Source organism: Oryza sativa, chromosome 8 (assembly GCF_034140825.1).
Source record: "Oryza sativa Japonica Group chromosome 8, ASM3414082v1".
Taxonomy (NCBI): Eukaryota; Viridiplantae; Streptophyta; class Magnoliopsida; order Poales; family Poaceae; genus Oryza; species Oryza sativa.
The window spans coordinates 27,915,704-27,936,391 of record NC_089042.1 but is presented as its reverse complement, the minus strand read 5'-3'; the positions used below and the strand labels follow the sequence as shown (position 1 = coordinate 27,936,391).

General features: G+C 46.3%; 1 protein-coding gene and 1 long non-coding RNA gene across 2 annotated transcripts; both read right to left on the bottom strand.

Moving 5' to 3' along the window:
• Positions 1–6,828: 6,828 nt before the first annotated feature.
• Positions 6,829–11,118, bottom strand: LOC107282056 (uncharacterized). The gene is made up of 3 exons (XR_001548226.3): positions 10,289–11,118; positions 10,065–10,199; positions 6,829–9,539 (listed from the first exon to the last, which is right to left on the bottom strand). It is a non-coding gene; the product is annotated as an uncharacterized lncRNA (long non-coding RNA).
• Positions 11,119–14,397: 3,279 nt separating this feature from the next.
• LOC9267678 (transmembrane 9 superfamily member 8) lies at positions 14,398–18,072 on the bottom strand. Its single transcript, XM_015794408.2, has 7 exons — positions 17,877–18,072; positions 16,733–16,897; positions 16,532–16,641; positions 16,342–16,447; positions 16,155–16,267; positions 15,895–16,048; positions 14,398–15,772 (listed from the first exon to the last, which is right to left on the bottom strand). Exons 1-7 carry the CDS (start codon positions 18,006–18,008, stop codon positions 14,615–14,617), a joined length of 1,938 nt encoding a protein of 645 aa, XP_015649894.1. The 5' UTR covers positions 18,009–18,072; the 3' UTR covers positions 14,398–14,614.
• Positions 18,073–20,688: the final 2,616 nt, after the last annotated feature.

The window sequence follows — 20,688 nt, the reverse complement described above, 5'->3', positions numbered from 1 at the left end:
CTGTTTAATAGTTTGAAAAGCGTGCGCGCGAAAAACAAGAGAAATAAGTTGGAAAAGTGAGGTAAAGAACTCAGCCATATATAGGTGAGACTCATCTCCTTCTTCCTCCTTCGGCCCCCACACCCAAACCCCACTATTCCTCATATCCCTCTTCTTCTCCTTCCATCTCTTCTTCTATCAATGGTGATTCAGTGTGGTACAGGGGCTCGAGTGACCCAACACCCACATTGGATCCACTCTTGCTTATCCCTATAAGCACATCTAAAAAACTAGATCGGTATATTTTGGTATTAGCGAAGTCACTATGGGTGTCTCGTTATCGACAAATACATCGTTTACCATTGAAAGAATAATTAGCCGTAGATACTTAAAATTTGTACGGTTATATTTATCTTAATTAGCAAGTGAAATTGGAAGTGGTGGGTGTCACGCCCAGAAATTTAGCCCCAAATTTCCAGACTATTTTGTGTATTAAATCCCTGTCCAGGACCAGCCAGGGTACACAAAACGACAAGTAATATACAGTTCCAAACATAAATAAAGCGTAAATACTTACAGAAGAGGCACTTAGTCCTCACACCGAAAAGAAAGCAGCAGCAGCGGAAAAGAAATGGGGTCTGAGCCTTGGTCTTCTAACTTCGTCTTTAGTTCAGAAGCACTACACTTCTGAAAAAGGGGGGGAAATAGCAAGGCTGAGTACAACCACTGTACTCAGCAAGCCACACCAATGATGCAGACGTGCAAGGGGATACAAGGACGGCTTGAGGCTATTTGCATAAAGGTAGTTGTAAAACATTTTATTGAGCAAAACCGTAAAACAATTAAGTAATTAAAGTAACATTAAATCTCCACTTATCAACGCTACACCACGTTGAACAGGCCCAACCAACCCACCTGAACTACAGTGCATTGAGTCGATTTATTAAGGTGGGACTAATGACGGTGAATTTGGTCGACCGCCCATAACCGCGGGCACGGCTATTCGAATAGTTTTACTCTGGCCAGAGGTGTACAACTGTACCCACAAGACACAGTCCCACGACACGTTTCCGTGTGCCGACATGCCACCATGACATACCAGAAAGAGGCCGTGACAGGACCCTTCGCATAACCCCCACTAACCAAGCACACCACACCTCAGGTTTCACCCCCACTCCTCGCAAGGCAGCGGGCAGTCCCCTCTCGTGCCTAGGTGAATCCGGAAGCCGCATAGGCCGTCGCAGGGCCCATCCAAACTCCATCACGCCCACCCTTACCTGGATGCGTTAGCTAGAGGAAAGCTACACTACAAGCCCAGCCGTTGCCCACGCTGGCTTGTGGTAAGTATGATAAGTTCTTCCAGGGCATCCCGCGAACCGGTCCTTAATCGCCATGGGTGCGACTAGCAAAACCATACACCCACAGCCCACCATTCAGTCGCTTTTTTAGTTGGATAAATATGACCATGAAGCTTGGCCAGATGTCTCGAGCATGCAGCTCATTCTGATACTAAAAAGGTCTAATACTGTAATTATCCCATCAACTGAGCTAGTGGTAATTAAGCATGGCTAAGCATATAGTTCTAGCTCGGTCACATAAGTAACACAAGCTAGGAGATTTATTACTCATGGTTGACAAATGACAGATATCAAGTAAACATGGCACAAGCGAGTAGATAGGTAACACCCGGATCCCATGTAATTAGCAAAACATGCATATTTATTTGCAAACGGTAAAACATTTATAAATTGGGATCAACATGCTCAAGGGGAATATGTGACTTGCTTTGCTTCTTCACTTTGATCTTCTGAACTCGTTCCCCTTGCGATCGCAATCTTCCGAAACGACGGATTCTACACGCTGGCACACAAAACGAGAAAAAACTCTAATAAAAACCAAGCAAACAGTACATAAAAAGTAAACAAACATGTAGAGCTTAATTTTAGATGAATTTTGCAAGTTGAACGGCTCAATTCGGAGTTCGAATGAATTAGATATGAATTTTAGAAGTTGTTGAGCCATTAAATGATTTTCTATAATTATCAATGATTTATTGCGCAATTATTAATTATTTTTACAAAGGAAAAGGCTTAAGCGCTGACGTCATCAAAGAGGCCGGCGCCGACAAGCGGGCCCCACACGTCAGCGTGTCAAGGGAATCGGTCCACCGTGGACCAGGACCATGGGATGTTCCACCGCCGGTCCACGGGAACCGACGGCCCAGATCAGCCCGAGCTGATCGGGCGACCACGGGGTGGCGCGGCAGGGCACGGGCACGGCTCAGGCCGGCCCGGCCGAGCGACGGCTCGCGGCGGCGCGGCCACTTGCGGCGACGGCCGGCAACGACTCACGCGGGCGATGGCGGCGCACGCGAGAGAGCGGCGGCGCGGTGCGGCAAGGGGGAGGCGGCAACCAGCTGCCCGGCACCACCGGCAACGGCGCGGGCGCGGAGGGCGGCGGCAGTGACCCGGTCGGACGGCCACCGGCGGCGGCAGCGCATCGCGAGGACGCCTTGGAGGTGGCCGACGAAGGGGAGGAAAAGGGAGAGGGAAGGGAGTGCTCAACGAGGGGCACGACGGCGAAGGGGCAGCCGACGGCAAGGACCGGCGGCGGTGGGGCTCCTCAGGAAGACGATGCGACGGAGCTCCGGCGACGGGCGTCGCTCGGGAAGGGGCGGACGGGCTCGGCCTCGATCTGAGGAAGATAAAGGAGGGGTTAGAGAGGGGAGGACTGGTGCGTGGTGACCGGTAACGATGGCCGACCACGACAATATGAGGAGGCGCTCACCGGCGACTGAGGAAGGAGGAGCTACGGCGGATTTCTGGCGAAGAGGGGCGGCGGCCGAGGTCCTCCTCGTCCTTGCGGAGCTGAGGGAGGCAATGGCGCGGGTCGGCGTCGACCGAAGCGGCGGCGTGACGCGGCTGGAGTCGGCAGCGGCGGCGGAGAGAGGTGGTTCGCGTGGCTGCGGCGCTTCGGAGGTGAAGAGGGGAAATGGAGCAGTGGACGAGCTTTCCCGGGCGGCGGCAAAGCCGGCGGTGGCAACGGCGCAGCACGGAGACGGCGGCAGCGACTGAGGCGCGCGGCTGGAGAGCGCCGGCGGGCGGCGGCGATGGGGAACGGCGTGGGGAGAGCGAGGGGGAGTGTGGCGGGTTCGGGCGAAATGGGAAAACGAGAGAGGATGCTCCAGGAATTGTTTATATACACTCGTGGAGGGGGAACCGTGGCCGAGTGGGGCGGCAACGACCGGTGAAGTGGCGAGGCATCGTAGGATCGTGGGGGCCAAACCGGCGCCTGTTTTTGGGGAAAAACGGGGGAGGAGGTGGAGGAGAGGGGTTGCTTCCGGTCCCACGCAAGAGAGGGCTCGAGGAGGCTGGGAATGGCGGCGACGTGGGCGGTTTTCGGCGGCCATGGCGGCAACGACAGTTGCCGGCCTGAGGTTGGGGATGATAGGTGGGCCCATGGGTCCCATCTGTCGGCCAAAGAGGAGAGGGTGGCTGGTTGGGGAGGCAAAGTAGACTTCGGGGAGGAGAGGGCCGAGCGGCGAGCTGGGCCGAGGGAGAGAGAGAGCCCGAGAGGGAGAGGGGGATTGGGCCGGGACGGCCCAAAATCAAAGAGGGGGAAATTTTCTTGCTCTTCTTTTTATTTTAATTGATAAATGAACTTTGTATCGTTAACATTATTTCTTGAGCTCCGAAAATTCACGGAAAAATCCGGAGGATATTTAGGGCACAAAGAATATTACAAAATATTCTCGGCCAATGATTTTTAAAGGAAAATTTTAATTCTCCCAATAATTTCACTTGATTGAATTGATTTAACTTTTATTTAATTTCTAGGAAATGGATTATTAAATGATTTTTAATCCCGAACGAAAATCGGGGCGTTACAGTGGGGGTAGGAGAACCGCGTCCAATTTATTCGTATTACTAATTCTTTTCATCTTTTATTTCCTTTTCCACGAGTTGCGGATAGTTGTTGGTATTTCTTAACGACATTACTAGAAATATAATTTCCAGCAATGGTGCAGAAATACTCCTGGTATATATGGTTACAGAGTTCATCCACAAGCGCACGGATATACCATTGTAGCATTTCACCCGAGAGTATTCCAAGGGTATCGTATTTGTTTAATCCCGTGGGAAGTATTTACACCCAAATTTGGCACCTAGGGATAAAATAGGGAAAATTACCAAAGTTTGGAAGTCTGCCGGTTTTCCTCTGATTGGGCCGGTCTGACTGTCGTATGTTGGCCGGTCAGACCGCCGAATGAGGGCCGATCAGACCGGTGGTGTGTGGCCGGTCTGACCGGCAGAGTCCGAGTCCGGTTCTGTTTTCATCGGGTCTCGGGTTTCCTTGCTCGGGAAGGCATGTTTCGGGTTTCTTTTGGATTCTATCCCAAGTTGGATGTGGAGGAGGGCCTGTAGAGAGCAAGACCAACCCTTATATAAGGGGGTAAGGCCGGTTCATTGTAAAATTCAATCTACAATCAATCAATCGAATCGTTTTCCATATTGCTTTTAGTTTTCTCTTAGTTTGTCCATCTTTGTCGATTTGCGCCGTAAATCGTCCGCCGCCGCTGCGAGAGTGTGACACCTCTTTGTAGGTTTGTCCTGAAAACCTTCCGTTTTGCCCACGAGACGGGTAGTTATCTAGAATCGGCTCCGCTAGCCGGTTTAGTTATCAAAACCCATCTTGGTTTAGCTTTTGCTAGATTGAGGTGGTTGGCGACTCTAGGATCACTGCAAGGCGTTTAGGTGCTACGATTGTGCTTGTCAACTTGTCACAAAAAGTTGCCAACACGATTTTTGGTGATTCCGCTTGGGAAATCTGCTCAAAGGCATCTCAACTTCGACGTCGTCATGACAAAGCTTCCATCAACCAAGGCAGAGGTGGAACCGGGCAATGTGATACCAGTCGCATTGGAGGAGCTTGACGAGGGAGCACGCAAAGCTTTGAATGAACATCTTAAGGCGTATACTCAAGATCTATTGACGAAGGCGTGCGCTAGGACCCGTCAAGGTGTGGTTTTCAAGCCGGGATCATTGCCTAAACCTACTTTTGACATGGTAAGTGCTGAAGAGTTATCACAATCTATCCAACAACAAATTGCACATTCAATAGATTCATCTATGGTTACTTTAAATAATAAATTAGATGCATCTATTGAAACTCGTTGTGAAGAATTCATGAGGACTACATTCGGCTCTCTCATGGCCGATTTTATGTTCAAAGATAAAGCCTCTACCAGTGCTAGCCAAGCCCCTATAGATCAAATAAGTAGTAAAACTGATGGGGCGAAGACGCAACAAACCGGCGAGGGGTAGTCGGCGCATACAGCCGGTCTGACCGGGCCAGATGGCCGGTCAGACCGCGACTTTGCCGCCAGTCAGACCGGCCAGATGGCCGGTCAGACTGGGTATTACCCCGGCGGTCAGACCGGACCTCAGACCGGTCTGACCGCACCTCTGGACGCCGGTCAGACCGGGTCTTGGACCAGGCAGACCGACGCAATTATTCCTATACAGGGGGTAGATCCTATTACAAATAACGCGTATTTGTACCATCTTAGAACATTTGATCCCCCTGTATCTACTGTTGTTGCTTGTTCCCAAGTTCCCCCACATGTTCCCAATGCTTATAATGATCCTAGTAGGGGATATCCCACCGATACTAGGCATGGCCAATATAATTATATTGCGCCACAACCTCAACCTATTAGGCCACCAAACCCACCACCAAACCAACATAGGCCTGATAATATAGAGGAATTGATTAGTGGAATCATTAGGGATAAATTCGGGATTGAAGCTAGGAATCGTGCTAAGGTTTACCAAAAGCCGTATCCTGATTACTATGACGATGTACCATATCCTCGTAGTTATAGGGTTCCCGAATTTACCAAATTTAGTGGTGAGGATAGTAGGACCATATGGGAACATGTAGGATAATTCTTAGCGCAATGTGGAGAGGCTAGTAGTTCCGATACTTTTAAATTGCGCTTGTTTTCTTTATCTTTGTCCGGTATTGCTTTTACATGGTTTACTTCTTTACCGGCCAATTCTATTCATACTTGGGCTCAATTAGAACAAAGATTCCATGATTATTTCTATACTGGTGAAACTGAGCTTAGGTTATCTGATTTAACATCGGTTAAATAAAAGTATAATGAATCTGTCATAGATTATGTTAAGAGGTTCAGGGATGTTAGAAACCGATGTTATAGCTTGAATATAACTGATAGGGATTTGGCTGATCTTGCTTTTAATGGTTTAATTGCTCCTATTAAAGAAAGATTAGATGGCCAACAATTTCTTGATGTTAGTCAACTTATGCAAATGGTTCTGGCTCAGGAAAGCCGGGTTAAGGATAGTAAGAAATTTGTTAGACCATATGAGAAGAAGCCTAATGTTAATTTGATTGATTACCCCGAGGCTAGTGATAGTGATGGTGAGGGTGATCATGATATGCATGTTGTTGAGTGGTCATGGACTAACAAAAATAAGGCTTTTGTTTGTTCTAATTTAATGCCGACTCCTCGTAAAGATCGGCAAAGTGAGGTTAAGTATAGTTTTGATGTGGCCAAATGTGATAAGATTTTTTATTATCTTTTGCAAGAAAAAAAAATTAGATTACCTAAAGGCCATATCATATCATCTCAAGAAGAGTTGAAGCGTCGAGCTTATTGTAAATGGCATGATTCTTATTCTCATTCTACTAATGATTGCAATGTGTTTCGACGACAGGTTCAATCGGCCATAGATGAAGGACGATTGAAGTTTACCCATGGTTCCAAGATGAAGCTTGATCATGATCCTTTTCCGGTAAATACAATTAATTTCAATGATAAGAAGGTGTTGATTCGGCCGGAGCAAGCCGAATCTACTGTCACGCCCAAAAATTTAGCCCAAATTTCCAAACTATTTTGTGTATTAAATCCCTGTACAGGACCAGCCAGGGTACACAAAACGACAAGTAATATACAGCTCTAAATGTAAATAAAGCGTAAAATAATTATAGAAGAGGAACTTAGTCCTCACACCGAAACGAAAGCAGTAGCAGCGGAAAAAGGCGATCCTAACGGGGCTTCAGCTTCACTCTACAGGCAAAACTCAACTGGGGTCTGAGCCTTGGTCCTCTAACTCCGTCTTCATCTTAGAAGCACTACACTTCTGAAAAGGGGAAACAATAGCAAGGCTGAGTACAACCACCGTACTCAGCAAGCCACACCAATAATGCAGACGTGCAAGGGGATACAAGGACGGTTTGTGGCTATTTGCATAAAGGCGGTTGTAAAACATTTATTGCGCAAAACAGTAAAACAATTGGTTAATTAAGGTAACATTGAATCTCCACTTATCGGCTTCAAAGTTCTAGAATCAGCCGATGGGAGTCAAGTCGCCACGATATCATGTTCTTGGTGGAGTCGGATCAATCAAAGGAAGCTTATCTAGAAGAGTCTGAGATCAAGAAGGATGCGACATGACAGTTTATCTATTAATTAGGCATAGTTTGTTAGTTTCCTTTTATCTTTAAGAAAGTTTGTTTAGTGTCCGATAGGGACTTTAATCTTTTCCTTTTTAGTTTCTTTCTTGTCCGACAAGGACTAGTATCTCCCTATGGGTATAAATATGTACACCCGGGGTCTATGTAATTTATCAATCTATCGATCAACAATACTCTCGGCGCATCGCCACCCTCTTTATCGAGGTTTTTACTTATCTTCCGGCGGGATTTGGGCACCTGACGCGGGGCTGCATCGGCTTTCGATCTCCGGCGAAGGGGTAAGTCCTATGTTCCGTCGGGCCCTGATGAATCTGTCGGCTACGTTGGTGTTGTTCAAGGCTGCATCGCTTCGATCTCTTGGATCGCTCTGGTTTGGTTGACATATTTGCCTACCTGATATCTCAATTCTATCTCTAGTTGCATTGTGTTTAGAGATGCATCGGTTTAGTTGGAACTGTCTCGGTTAGGTCTGATCTTCTATCTTGGCCGATATATCTCTATAATCGCAATGCTGTTATAAATAGATTTGTTATATCCTTCACATTAGACAGATCTATCGGCTCATCGAGTATTAGATTATCATATACAATCTCATCTCATGCTGCATCGGTTAGGTTCGACCTACTAGATTGTTGTTGATAATATAAGTCTTGTGAAGCCGATAGGTTCATACTAATGTTTTATCGGGGTGCTAGCCGATAAGTTATCTGGATGTTGCATCAGCTCATAAGGATTACATATATATATATAAGTTGGATTTAGCCGATTGCAACAAAGGTTTCACTGTTTAATCTAATATGTGGATTTTATGGCATCGGACCTCCAGCCGATATACGCTTTAACCTTCGGATCAGTGCTTATTCTATCATATCGTTGCTAGCCGATTGGTTTCTACTGGACTATATTATTGTTATATTATATTATCATCAGCCGATTGCCTCTATATCATTATCTACATTGGACATATAGCCGATTGCTTAAACCCTATCGCTATCGGCTGGTATCGGCATCGGCTATTATCGGCTATCGGCTGGAACTACTCCATCGGCTTGTCAGCCGATCGGCTGTTTTGATCTACTATTTGCATATCTTGTCAGTGGCAGGATCAAACTGACTGGCACGCACGCATCTCATCATATTTGGACCTGCACTGGAGCTAAGCAGATCTCCCAGGCCGGTGTGTTCGATTTTTTCGTCAACAGCTATTCGAATAGTTTTACTTTGGCCAGAAGTGCACAACTGTACCCACAAGACACAATCCACCGGCATGTCACCGTGCCCGGCCGGACACGTCACCATGTCGAGTGATTGTGACAAGACCCTTCATATAACCCCCTCTGACCAAACACACCACACCTCAGGTTTCACCCCCGCCCCCAGCAGGCAGCGGGCAGTCCCCTCTCGTGCCTAGGTGAATCCGGAAGCGACAAAGGCCGTCGCAGGGCCCATCCCGCTCCATCACGCCCACCCTTGCCTGGATGCGTCAGCTAGAGAAAAGCTATACTTTAAGTCAGGCAGTTACCCATTCCCAATTGTGGCAAGCGCTGTAAGTCTTCCAGTGCATCCCGCGAACCGGTCCTTAATTGCCATGGGTGCGACTAGCAAAACCATGCACCCACGACCCACCATTCAGTCGCATTTTAGTTGGATAATTACGACCAATGGAACATGGTCTGATGTCTCGAGCACGCAGCTCGCCATGATACTAAAAAGTTCTAATACTGCAATTATCTCATCAACTGAGCTAGTAGTAATTAAGCATGGCTAAGCATAAATGATTCTAGCTAGGTCAACATAAGTAACACAAGCTAGTCGATTTATCACCCAAGGTTGACAAAGGACAGATATGAAGTAAACATGGCACACGCAAGCAGATAGGTAAACCATGATCCCATTTAATTAGCAAAACATGCATATTTATTTGCAAACGGGAAAACATTTGTAAAGTAGGATCAAAATGCTCAAGGGGAATGTGTGACTTGCCTTGCTTCTTCACTTTTATCTTCTGAACTCTTTTCCTCGCGACCGCGGATTTTCGAAACGACGGATTATACACGCTAGCACGGAAATTGAGGAAAAACCCTAATAAAAACCAAGTAAATAGTACATAGAAAGCAAACAAACATGTAGATCTCAATTTTAGATGAATTTTACAAGTTGAATGGCCCAATTTGGAGTTCGAATGAATTAGATATGGATTTTAGAAGTTTTGAGCCATTTAAATGAATTTCTAGAATTTATTGATTTATTGCGCAATTATTAATTATTTTCTCAAAGGAAATGGACTCTGCTGACGCAGCAAGGGGTGAGGCGTGGACCGCGTCCACAAAGGGGCGGGCCCCACACGTCAGCGGCACGGCCTACCAGGTCCACGCGGGCACACACCCGACGGCCCATATCGACCGAGACCGATCGGACGGTCGGGTGGCGCGGCTGGCGCACGAGCGTGGCAAAGGGCCGGCTCGGCTGAGCGACGGCGCGGCAACCGGCGGCGACGGCCGGCGACGCAAGGAGCAGCGGTGCACAGCACGGGAGGCGGCCAGCGAAGGGGAAAGGAGGAAGAAGGGTGGGGGAGTTCTCACCGAGCGCCACACGGCGGAAGGAGGCGGCCGGCGGCGGGATGGCAACGGGAGGTAGCGACGGTGGAGCTCGGGGTAGAGGGAGACGACGATGCTCCGGCGACGAGCGGAGCTCGGGAAGAGGCGGACGAGCGGCAGCTGCACCATAGGATGGGAGGGGAGGTGTTAGGGAGGACGGGGCGACGACATGGCCGGCCGGAGAGGAAAAGAAGGGAGGAAGGGCTCACCAACGCACGGGATAGCGGACGTCCTGTGAGTTTTCAGCGATGGGAAGAGGTGGCCGAGGTTCTCCTCGTCCTTGCGGAGCCGAGGGAGGCGACGGCGTGGGTCGGCGACGACCGGAGCAGAGGGACAACACGGCTGGAGTCGGCCAATGGTGGCGGTGGCTCGGGTCGACGGTGGAGGGGCGGTTGCGGTGGTGATTTGGGGAAACGAAGCTGAGGCCGGTGTGCAGCACCTCGCGGCGAAGCCGTCGGTGGCAGTGGCGCAGCGCGGCGACGACTAGGGCGGTGGTGGCGAGCGGCTGGAGGCGGTGAAAGAGGTGGCGGCTTTGGGTGCACGGTGGGAACGGTGTTTCGGGGTGGAAGGGGGAAAAAGGAGTGGCGGCCGGGGGTTCCACGCGGTGCGGCGAACGCGGTGGAGGCGGAGGCGCGGCGTGAGGTGGCCAGGAGCGGCCACATGGGGCGGCCGGAGCACGGCGACGAGCGGCGGAGCTCGGACTCGCGTCGCGAGCGCGATTTAGGGCACGGGGAAGCTCGGGAGTTGGGGGAAACGAGAGAGGGGAGGCTGGGGAGTGTTTTTATAGGGGAGGGGAGGTCGGACCGAGCCAAGGAGAGGCGGAGACAGGGCGGCAACCGCCGGTGGCGTGGGCGGCATCGTGGGGTGTGGGCGGCGGTTTTGGAGGGGAGAGGTGGGGATGAGAAGGACGTGGGGCCACGGGGTCCCACGGCCGGCGGGCTCGCGCGCGGGGTGGAGGAGGAGGGCGGAAATGGCGGCGTCATGGGGTGGCTCGGGCGGCCATGGGGGCGGTTGGAGCCGGAGGAAGGGGATGTCAGGTGGGGCCTCGGGTCCCACCTGTCGGAGATAGAGAGGGAGGGGAAAACGGGAGAGGGAGGACAAACGGACTTGCGAAGGGGAGCGAGCTGGGCCGACGGCCCGAGAGGGGGAAGAAGGGGAAGGGGAGAGGGGCAAGCGGGCCGAGGAGGGGAAAGGAGGGATTGGGCCGGGTCAGCCCAAAAGGAAGAAGAGGGAATTAAATTTGTTTTTCTTTTTTATTTAATTGTTAATTGAACTTTGTATTATTATAATTACTTCTTGAGCTCTGAAAATTCATGGAAAAATCCGGAGGGTATACTAGGGCACAAAGAATATTACAAAATATTCTCAGCTAATGATTTTTTAAAGAAAATTTTTAATTCCCTCACTATTTCACTTGATTAAATTGCTTTAACTTTTATTTAATTTCTAGAAAATGCATTATTAATTGATTTTTAATCCCGAAAGAAAATCGGTGCGTTACATCTACTAAGGGGAAATGAGTGGTCATTGGGGAGACTAGGCCAAAGATGATGGTGCCAAAGAATCCGGAGGTTGGCGTGTGGAAGGAGAATAGGAATGAAGCTTCGAGTTCTAAAGCTCCTAAGAAGACTAAGGTGACCTTCGATATGCTTTTGGACAAGTATGAGAAGCAAGGTGGTGAGAAAGCTGGCAATAAAGGGAAAAGACCAAGATCACCTCCTAGGGAGTGATTTGGTCATTCACCAAGACGGTCGGAATCACCAACATATCATCGTCCTCAAGACATGTCATGGGGGCCTTATCCAATGCCGTCGCCGGGTTATCCTTTTCCTTACTACATGCCATGGGGGGCAACACCGCCAATGTTCAATCATATGCCTCCAATGCAATACAACCAAGGATGGGGAGGACCAAGGAGGCCGGCTCGTGAGCGCTTGTCTTCACCAAACAATAGCCGGTTTTATGCTAAGAACCGGGCCAATGAAGAAAAGAGGGAAGGAAAGCACTGCACTTGTTTGTTCTCTCCCTCTCTCTGTCTCAATATAATAGATAGAGAACCCAGACCTTCTACCATAAATAGATATACTATACATAGACAAAACTTACAAAAATCGTTAGTTTTCAAATATCTTAACTAAGAAACAACAAAACAAAACAAAGGTATTTTTTTTCAAAAAAAATGTAGAAAAGTAAGCTTTTTGAATCTTCTTTTACCATGCTTCGCCAATCCATAAAACCGCACCGAGATGATCTTAAGGAGCAGCCTGAACTCGAACAACCCTTAATTAGCAGAGTTCCATCCCTAATAACATTTTCTTTTATTTATGATAAACTAATTAAATTTGTCATTACATAATGTATTTTAGTGTTCAAGGACTAGGACCTGCTAGCTTCCTCTACAAAAGTATTGGGAAAAATGTGATCCTATTCATATTTTCCATTCAAAGAGTGTAAATGATTTTTTTATTTAATTTATGCCCAAATTTAGTAGGCATCTTTTTCTCCCTGTTTTTTTTATAGCTAGGTTTGTTTCCATATGTCTGCCTTCTTGTTCATAGCCACAGTAGATAGCTAGCATTGCAAGAAGATCAGCCATTGCTCATTGCTTCATCTCTCTCTCCTTGCGGCTGATGATGGGTGGCATACTACTAGAAAAACGATTTTCTACAATGAACACATATATTTTCACAGGAAGATCTTATTTTCGACTATGATTGCCTGGCTGTGTAGTTGTTGTGTGGAGAGGAGTCCAATGGCCGACCGCCTGGGAATATCCTATTCCCATTTTTGCAAGCAGATGGCTTAAAAGGGCCGCCTGCAATAATACCCTTATTTTTGCAGGCGGGCCTCTTAAGCCATATGGTGAAATTTGGTTGTGGCATTTAAATAGACGCAAAAGGAAACTGAAACACCAGTTTTTTCTAAGTCCCTAACTCCCTCCCTTTTCCTCTCTCAAGCTCCTCTTTCCTCACCCGAACGGCAGCAACGGCGGGGCTCGGTAGTGTTGGCGGGGAAGGGAGCAGCGGTGGTGCTCCCCCGGCCGTGGCGCACGGTTCTCCGACGAGGGTGGTGGATCTAGCAATGAGGGCGGCGGAGGCGGCGGATCTGGCGATGGTTCGTCTTGGCCTCCTCCTCGTCATGGTGGCAAGGGCGCACCCTCCTCGCGCTGTTTGTGGTCGTCTTCCTCGTGGTGGTCTTGGTGACAATGTTGGCACTGGAGGTGGTGGTAGAAGCGGCGTCCATGGAAAGCCGGCTTCCGGATCGGCTTCTCGGTGGCAATGGCGGCATCAATCCTCCCTGCAATGATGACCACCACCACCACGTCCAACTGCTGTTTCGTTTTGGCTACATGCAAAAATCGTTGTTCTAGTAGTGGCAGTACTGATGAGAAGTAGAGAGTATAGAAGATATGGAGGAAATTAATACATTGGCAGTTTTGACATTATTGGAGTAGTGATCGGGATGATGCATGCATGGAAAATCAAAATAAGAATAACACTATAGAATCCCCCTCCCCCCCCCCCCCCGCCCCGTATCATTAGTTTTATCCGTCAACGAGTTTGAAAATACCATCACAGATATACCGGGACAATTTACTCTTTATTTGTCTACTATGTAAAACTAATAAATCAAAATGAGGATTGAGAAAACAAGAGAGATCATATGATTGGTTCAAATGGATGGCAACATGGCATGTTGTGTTTTCTTCTGCTATCAAGTTTATCTAGTAGCTAGCCGTCAATATCAAACTCGTGTCGTCTATGGTAACATTTGAGGCATATGGGAGGTTTTTGGATATCAGGTGTTGAGATTTTGATTTTTCTGGGAACAGCTTGAATTTGATTATTTTAAGGTTTTGGATGCCCTTTTATATCCGATGCCGAATTCGTGGATGAACAGTAGCATCAACCGCTGCCTCATCGGAGCCAATAAAGCCTCACGGTACGACGGCGAGTCGGCCGGCGGCGACGTTGAGGAGGGAGAAGCACTAAGCCTCACTCATATATGACAACGACGAGTTGGCCGGCGGACGGCGGCGGAGGAGCAGCTAAGCTTCGGTGCCTTCTGCACTGGTTTTCTCTGGTCACGACATACGTGGTTGGACCGCAATAACTGACTGACTGATTACACGTACGTCACACAGCAATATGGCAACTTTTCAACTCACCCAAAGAAAAACCGGAGCAAAGCAGCTGCTGGTGATAGTACCAATTACTACCAAGCACGTTATGCAGAAAACAGTAGTATTCGGCAACTGTATATAATAAAATGAATGTATACAGTGGTCCATAAGAATTGAGAAATATGCTCTGCCATATGAAATTAACAATCGTAATTAGCCTTATATAACCTCATATCAAAGATGTATCATCTCATTTATAGTGAATGAACATCAGTGGTTTATAAACTAAGAACTACGATATAAATTTTCTTGAAAATCGGCAAAATACAAAGTGGATTCTGATCCTCGTCTCACAATTCTCCACAATAATCATACAGAACTATTGGAAGCCGGATGTATAGCAACTCTGCGCCTAGTCAATCTTCACAGATGAGTAAATCAATCTCGTGAACCACAAGCAGGCACAGAAACCAATTGTGCCAGTGAGCACGAAGAAAGAGAATGAGGCCAGAAGCATGTAGCCGAAGAACAGAATGCCTGACACCAGTTTAGTAATCTGCAGCTTGGTGAAGAAGTAGAACCCAGCATACAGGAAGAGATAGATGGCAGATGATCCTGAAGTAAGATAGGACCTCCACCACCACATGTAATCCTCACTGCAGAGCTGGAAGTAGCACAGCACGATTGCAATCTCCGCACAAGTGATGATGAGGATAATGAACACGAGGAAAAGGAAGCCGAAGATGTAGTAGAACTGGTGAAGCCAGATTGAAGTGAGGATGAAAAATAGCTCAATGAAAACTGCTCCGAATGGAAGAATCCCGCCAATAAGAATGGTGAAGGCAGGGTTCATGTACCAAGCCTGCTCTGGGACCTGTCTCGGGATTTTGTTGGTCTTCACTGGAGCCTCAATGGCAGGTTTCTTGAAACCAAGATAGCTCCCAACAAAGACAAGTGGAACCGAGATACCGAACCAAAGAAGCACCAAGGCAAACATTGTGGAGAAAGGGACAGCACCTGATGATTTCTCCCCCCATATAAGAGCATTCAAGACGAAGAAAATACCAAAAGCAATTCCCGGAAACAGGAAAGCAGTCTTCAAGGTGATGCTCTTCCATTCTGATCCTTTAAACATCTTATAGAGTCGGGAAGAAGCATATCCAGCAAACAGCCCCATCAAGACCCAAATGAGCAGCATCGCAGTCATCAATCCTCCACGGTTTGATGGAGAAAGGAAACCCAAGACAGCAAACATCATGGTAACCAGCAGCATACCAAAGAACTGGACACCAGTGCCAACATAGACACAGAGTAAGTCAGAGTTAGTTGGTGGGCGGAACACATCTCCATGAACAAGCTTCCAACCAGTTTCCTCCTGGGCTTCTTCTTCAGTCTCAAGTTGATTGTACCTGGAGATATCTCTATATAGAGTGCGGAGCATGATCATGGCCACCATTCCAGATAAGAAAAGCACGATCATGAGAGAGTTCACAATAGAGAACCAGTGAATTTGATCATCTGTCATAAGCAGATAGGTGTCCCAGCGAGAAGCCCACTTGATATCACTTTCCTACAAGACCCAGCCAAGAAAACCAAAAGAGATTGTTTAAATAAAGATAACACTCGAAGAACAGCTGTGAAGGAACAGAGTCACAGTACAAAAGAAAAGAAGAGATGTCATGAAAATATCACCTCAAAGCCAACATCATATGTGAATATGATATCCTTCCCAGCTTCAACCTCTTGAGGAGTATCTGAGTTTATTACTATTTTGTTGGCATGGGGATCACATGTGCTCAAACGAGTGTTTGCATCATTCCATTTCTCTTCGAATTGGTGTTTAACACTGAGTCAGGGAATTTAGTAAATGCACATGAGGGACTAATAAAAAATTTGCCCAATATGTCAAAGACGTTGTATGAAACAAACATGAAAAGGTTAAGTGAACGAACCTAAATGGTTTGACCTCGAACCCAACAATTCTAGAGAGATCTGAATTTTCATCCTTGTGATACTTCACTAAAAATGCCAGGTGGTTATGAATAAAGTACTTCTCATCCTTGCTCTGCAAAATATATTTTTGTAAGATCATTACTCACCTTCCAAACAAAAAATGGTAAGCTGAGCACAGATACTTACTCCAGCATATTGGCCCTTAACACCAACATGATATCCACCCTGAAAAACAAGAGCATCCCTATCTGTCCTTGCAATAGGCACAACTAGCGGGAGGTTGTCAAGAATCCTGTAAGGTAATTTAACCATGTTACTCCAGAACCCATCATATAAAATAAATTTCAATCAAACTACACAATCCACACAGGCATACATGTTCACCCGGTACTCATCCTCTATCTTTTCCTTTAGCTCCTTTGCTTGTTTATCGCTAATGGTTGCTTTGCAGACAATCTGGCACATCTTGGGCTCTCTCATCTCAAACTATAGTCCAAAGAAGTAAAATAGATGATAATTAGGTACATTAATACGTGAGTGCACTCAGATAATCTGTAAACCAGAGTCCAGTACTAACCACGTAAGGAGAATTCTCAATGCGATCACCACGTAGAACTTCTCCAAGATTTTCTGCACTGTCAACTATCGTATCTGGCTTGCAGAAAGGAAGGGAGTAATATGAATAGGGGAGTTGTGTCTTTGTGGATGACAGCTTGTTCACCTTCACTTGAAGTGGATCTTTCTGCAGGCATTGTAGTATATATGTCCATTAGAGCACATCTAAAACATATGACTTCAGTACGGCAGGTAAATGTAAAGGTATGTTTTTTAAGATTACTAGATATTTTTTTTCTTCACAGACTAAAAAATAATTTCTTTTGGTCAACTTCATGATGTTTTCTTCTCTACGTAACAGAATAGAATAAACATGTAATAACCTAGAAAAGGCCTAGTAGCACAGTCATTCTTAAAACTAATGACTAAAAGATAGTGGGCAAAAAATTAGAGTAAAAGAGTGACTTGCAAGGACATGCATGCCATTCATAAGTGACGAAATTGAGGACAAACATACAACTGGCAACAGTTTACGAGAGAAGATAAACAGGGTACAGTATAGAGAGGCTGAGAAGATCTTGAAAATTGGAGCACGTTTACTCAATGCGCAAGCTTGAAAAAATTGCACTGTTCAAATAAAGCTATAGTCAACAATATAATTTGTTCTGAAAATGTTCAGAGGGATAATACGAAGTGCATATGCTAGGATCAATGCAGAGGTTTTTTCCACTGCTTTGCTTCGCTTTCAGTTAAAAACATGTTTTGCCTCAGCGCTGAGGCTTGTGAAATAATGGATCTAATCTAAGGATGCTAATGTCCATCCAGAATTCCAGATGCATGCAACTACAACCGTGGAGGCATCCTATAACCAAATGTCGGTACGCCTTTAGCACTGATTAGCCACACCCAGACATCAAACAGCACTGAAATATACAGTTCATTTTCAGCATTGGCAATAAGCAGCACACAGATTCATCATTCATCAAAACCAAACCCCACCAACATCCACAGAAACGCCTACGAAACAGCATCCCCCGAAGAGCGAAGAGGGCTAGAATCACGAGGAGCCGGATCTGCACCGCGGGATCGCCGAGATCCAGCAAGCGCAGGAGCGGGAGCCATTACCAGGAGGAGGAGGAGGAGGAGGAGGGGGAGGAGGAACGGACCTTCTGGAAGTCGTTGGGCGCGACGCCGGGGAGGTAGAAGGCCGCGGTGGGGGGCGCGGCGGCGATGAGGAGGAGGAGGAGCGCGAGCGCCGCCGCGGCGGCGGGCCATCGGAGCATCGCCGGCGGGCGCATCTGGTGCGGGGATTCCCCCGGATCTGGGGCGAGCGAGCGAGCGAGCAACTGGTACCTCAGCCTCGTGTCCTTTTCCTTTGCTTGTGTTTTTTTGGGGCTACTGCTACTCACGTTCACCGGTCGACTGGGGGCAAATTGGTCCTATACCATTTTCAGGCCCTTTTTTATTTTCCAATTTTTTTAAAAAAAATTTTAGAAACGTTGTTCAAACGCAAGAGGCACGTAACATACGCATCCAAATAGGATCTAGAACTAGATTATGCCTGTGTTCGGTACCCCTCTTCCTCTTTTTTTTACGCGCACGCTTTTCAAACTGCTAAACGGTGTGTTTTTTTGCAAAAAAATTTATATGCGAAAGTTGCTTAAAAAATCAAATTAATCCATTTTGAAAAAAAGTTTAGTTAATAATTAACTAAGCACGTGCTAATGAACCGCTCTATTTTCCGTACACACTATTCATGTTGGGAACCAGGCGTGCCGAACATAGCCTATTATAGGGAGACTCATCTCATTCTTCCTCCTTCGGCCCCCACACCCAACCCCCACAATTTCTCATATCCCTTTTTTTCTCCCTTTTATGTCTTCTTCTATCAATGGTTATCCAGTGGGGTAGAGGGACTCGAGCGACTCAGCACCCACGTTGGATCAAATGTAAAAGTAAGATAATGTGGCTTTATGAAAAAACACAAGAAGGAAGATAATTTAGACCATACATCTAAGAACTACAAAGAATTAAGATGATATGGCTTTATGGGAGAAGAAAAGAAGAGAGATAATTTGAACCATAGATTAATCATCTGAGGACTAAAAACAATTTATATGATATGACTTAATGAGAGAAAAGAAAAATAACATGGAATTAGTGAGGATGAAATATATAGATTTATATGATATTATAAAAAGATGATGGAGATATATATTGAAATATTATGTGAAATATGTGGGATGATTTAACATGCTTACATTTTAAATCTCTAAAATTTAATAAACTATTAAATTATAGATAATATAATATGCTTGCATGATGTTTAAATGTAATAATTGTTAATGGGTAATGATATAGCATCTGTAACGCCCCGCTTTTCGCGAGACGTTAAAAACTAAATCAATAAAATCCTAATTGCGAAAATTTCGTTCTTTGAGTGAGAGTCTAAGTCGTGCCATGGATCTTAGTTTAAATTCCTTGTTCCCTCCTGTCAAAATCAAAAATCGCCTCCTCGAAATTCCCCTTCCGATTCAACTTCCTATATCAATTCCGAAATTCAAATCTTTCCTTTGAATCCATGCCAAATACTTTTCCCCGTTTCCAAGAAAATATCAAATCCTTACCTTGAATCCCTCCCTGTCTATTGATAGATCTATCTACTTATCTAACCTATCAATCCATCTATCTATCTATCGACGTTTGATGTCACGACTACGGTATTTGCATAGTATGGGGATTGTTGGTACTAGGATATATACGATATTGAGGTAAAAGAGATGGGGACAAGGATTTTTATACAGGTTCAGGCTCCTGAATTGTCAGGTAATAACCCTACTCCTGTTGGCCGAACCCGGTCGTTGCTCTTATTCACCATAATCACACCAGTACAATATTTGGGGTAGCCTATCTAACTGTTGTCGACTTGGCGGTCTGAAGTGCTGACTCGTAGTCGACAACAGGGTAGCCTTCCTCCTCGAATCCGCATCCGGCAAGTTCAAAGACAGCGCTATGTCTCTCCTATCAGTATCCGTAGACACCGCAGGCGACTAGCCATGCTTATCTCTAAAGTCGATATCCAGCGTATTGTCTTGGCGTATGTTGGCTTGTATGTTGATCTTGTGTCTTGATCTACTGTTCCGTCCCCCCTCTCCTCCTAGGGGTCTTGTATTTATACCCATAGGTGTTCCCTTTTTCCAAGTAGAACTAGGGAAATCAATATGGATACAATCCGAGTAATCCTTGTCGTTTCCATGTAGAACTCTATTTATCTTTCCTTATCCGGAACTCCTTCTATACCCGAAGGTTGTTTTCGTATAAAACATGGTATGTGGTGGGTCCTACCGAGATTTAGTCAACTACTATTAGGTATGTGGTATCCATAACCCTGACAGTAGCCCCCGACTTCAATGCAAATGAACGAGTTCATATTCTTAATCCGAAGACCTCGGAATAACTGTTGTCAAGCTCACGTGATCGTTCTTGGTGAGTTCAGAGATAACATTAGACTTCCCTTATCAGCCTCGTGTGGGCACCGTATAGGGTTTGTCTGAGTAAATCTCAGACGTCAACCAAGAAGGTACAGAGCATACGACTAAGTCTCCCGTCTTGCTGTAATCGAGAATTTGGATTGAAGTCAAGAAATTTTATCTCGGCGGGTATACCATCTTTTCATTCCGTATTCCTTGTCGAGATCCACCAACCGTTCTCGAATGGTCGAGAAGGCGCAGAGTCTGCGACGAAGCCTTGTCAACATTTGTCGTACTCGCCTTAGTGAATCTTGGTGTAGAACCATAGAGACATGGAGTCTTCGACAATGTCGAATAGAATTTTCCTGAAATCAATACTCATAAAAGAATATTAGATAAAAATAGCCCCCCGAGCGAATGCTCAAAGGGTGACATGTTATAATATGTATGAAAAACTAAAAATTAATTAAATTTACAGACCAATGTTTTGTGTACAAGCGTCTTCTCT

Excerpts from the sequence above, each read along its gene's own strand:
- LOC9267678 (XM_015794408.2), bottom strand. The coding sequence starts at position 18,008 with ATGCGCCCGCCGGCGATGCTCCGATGGCCCGCCGCCGCGGCGGCGCTC. Across the intron at positions 16,268-16,341 it reads TTAAGGGCCAATATGCTGGA|AGCAAGGATGAGAAGTACTT; the intron begins GTAAGTATCTGT and ends TATATTTTGCAG. Across the intron at positions 16,049-16,154 it reads TTCGAGGTCAAACCATTTAG|TGTTAAACACCAATTCGAAG; the intron begins GTTCGTTCACTT and ends TCCCTGACTCAG.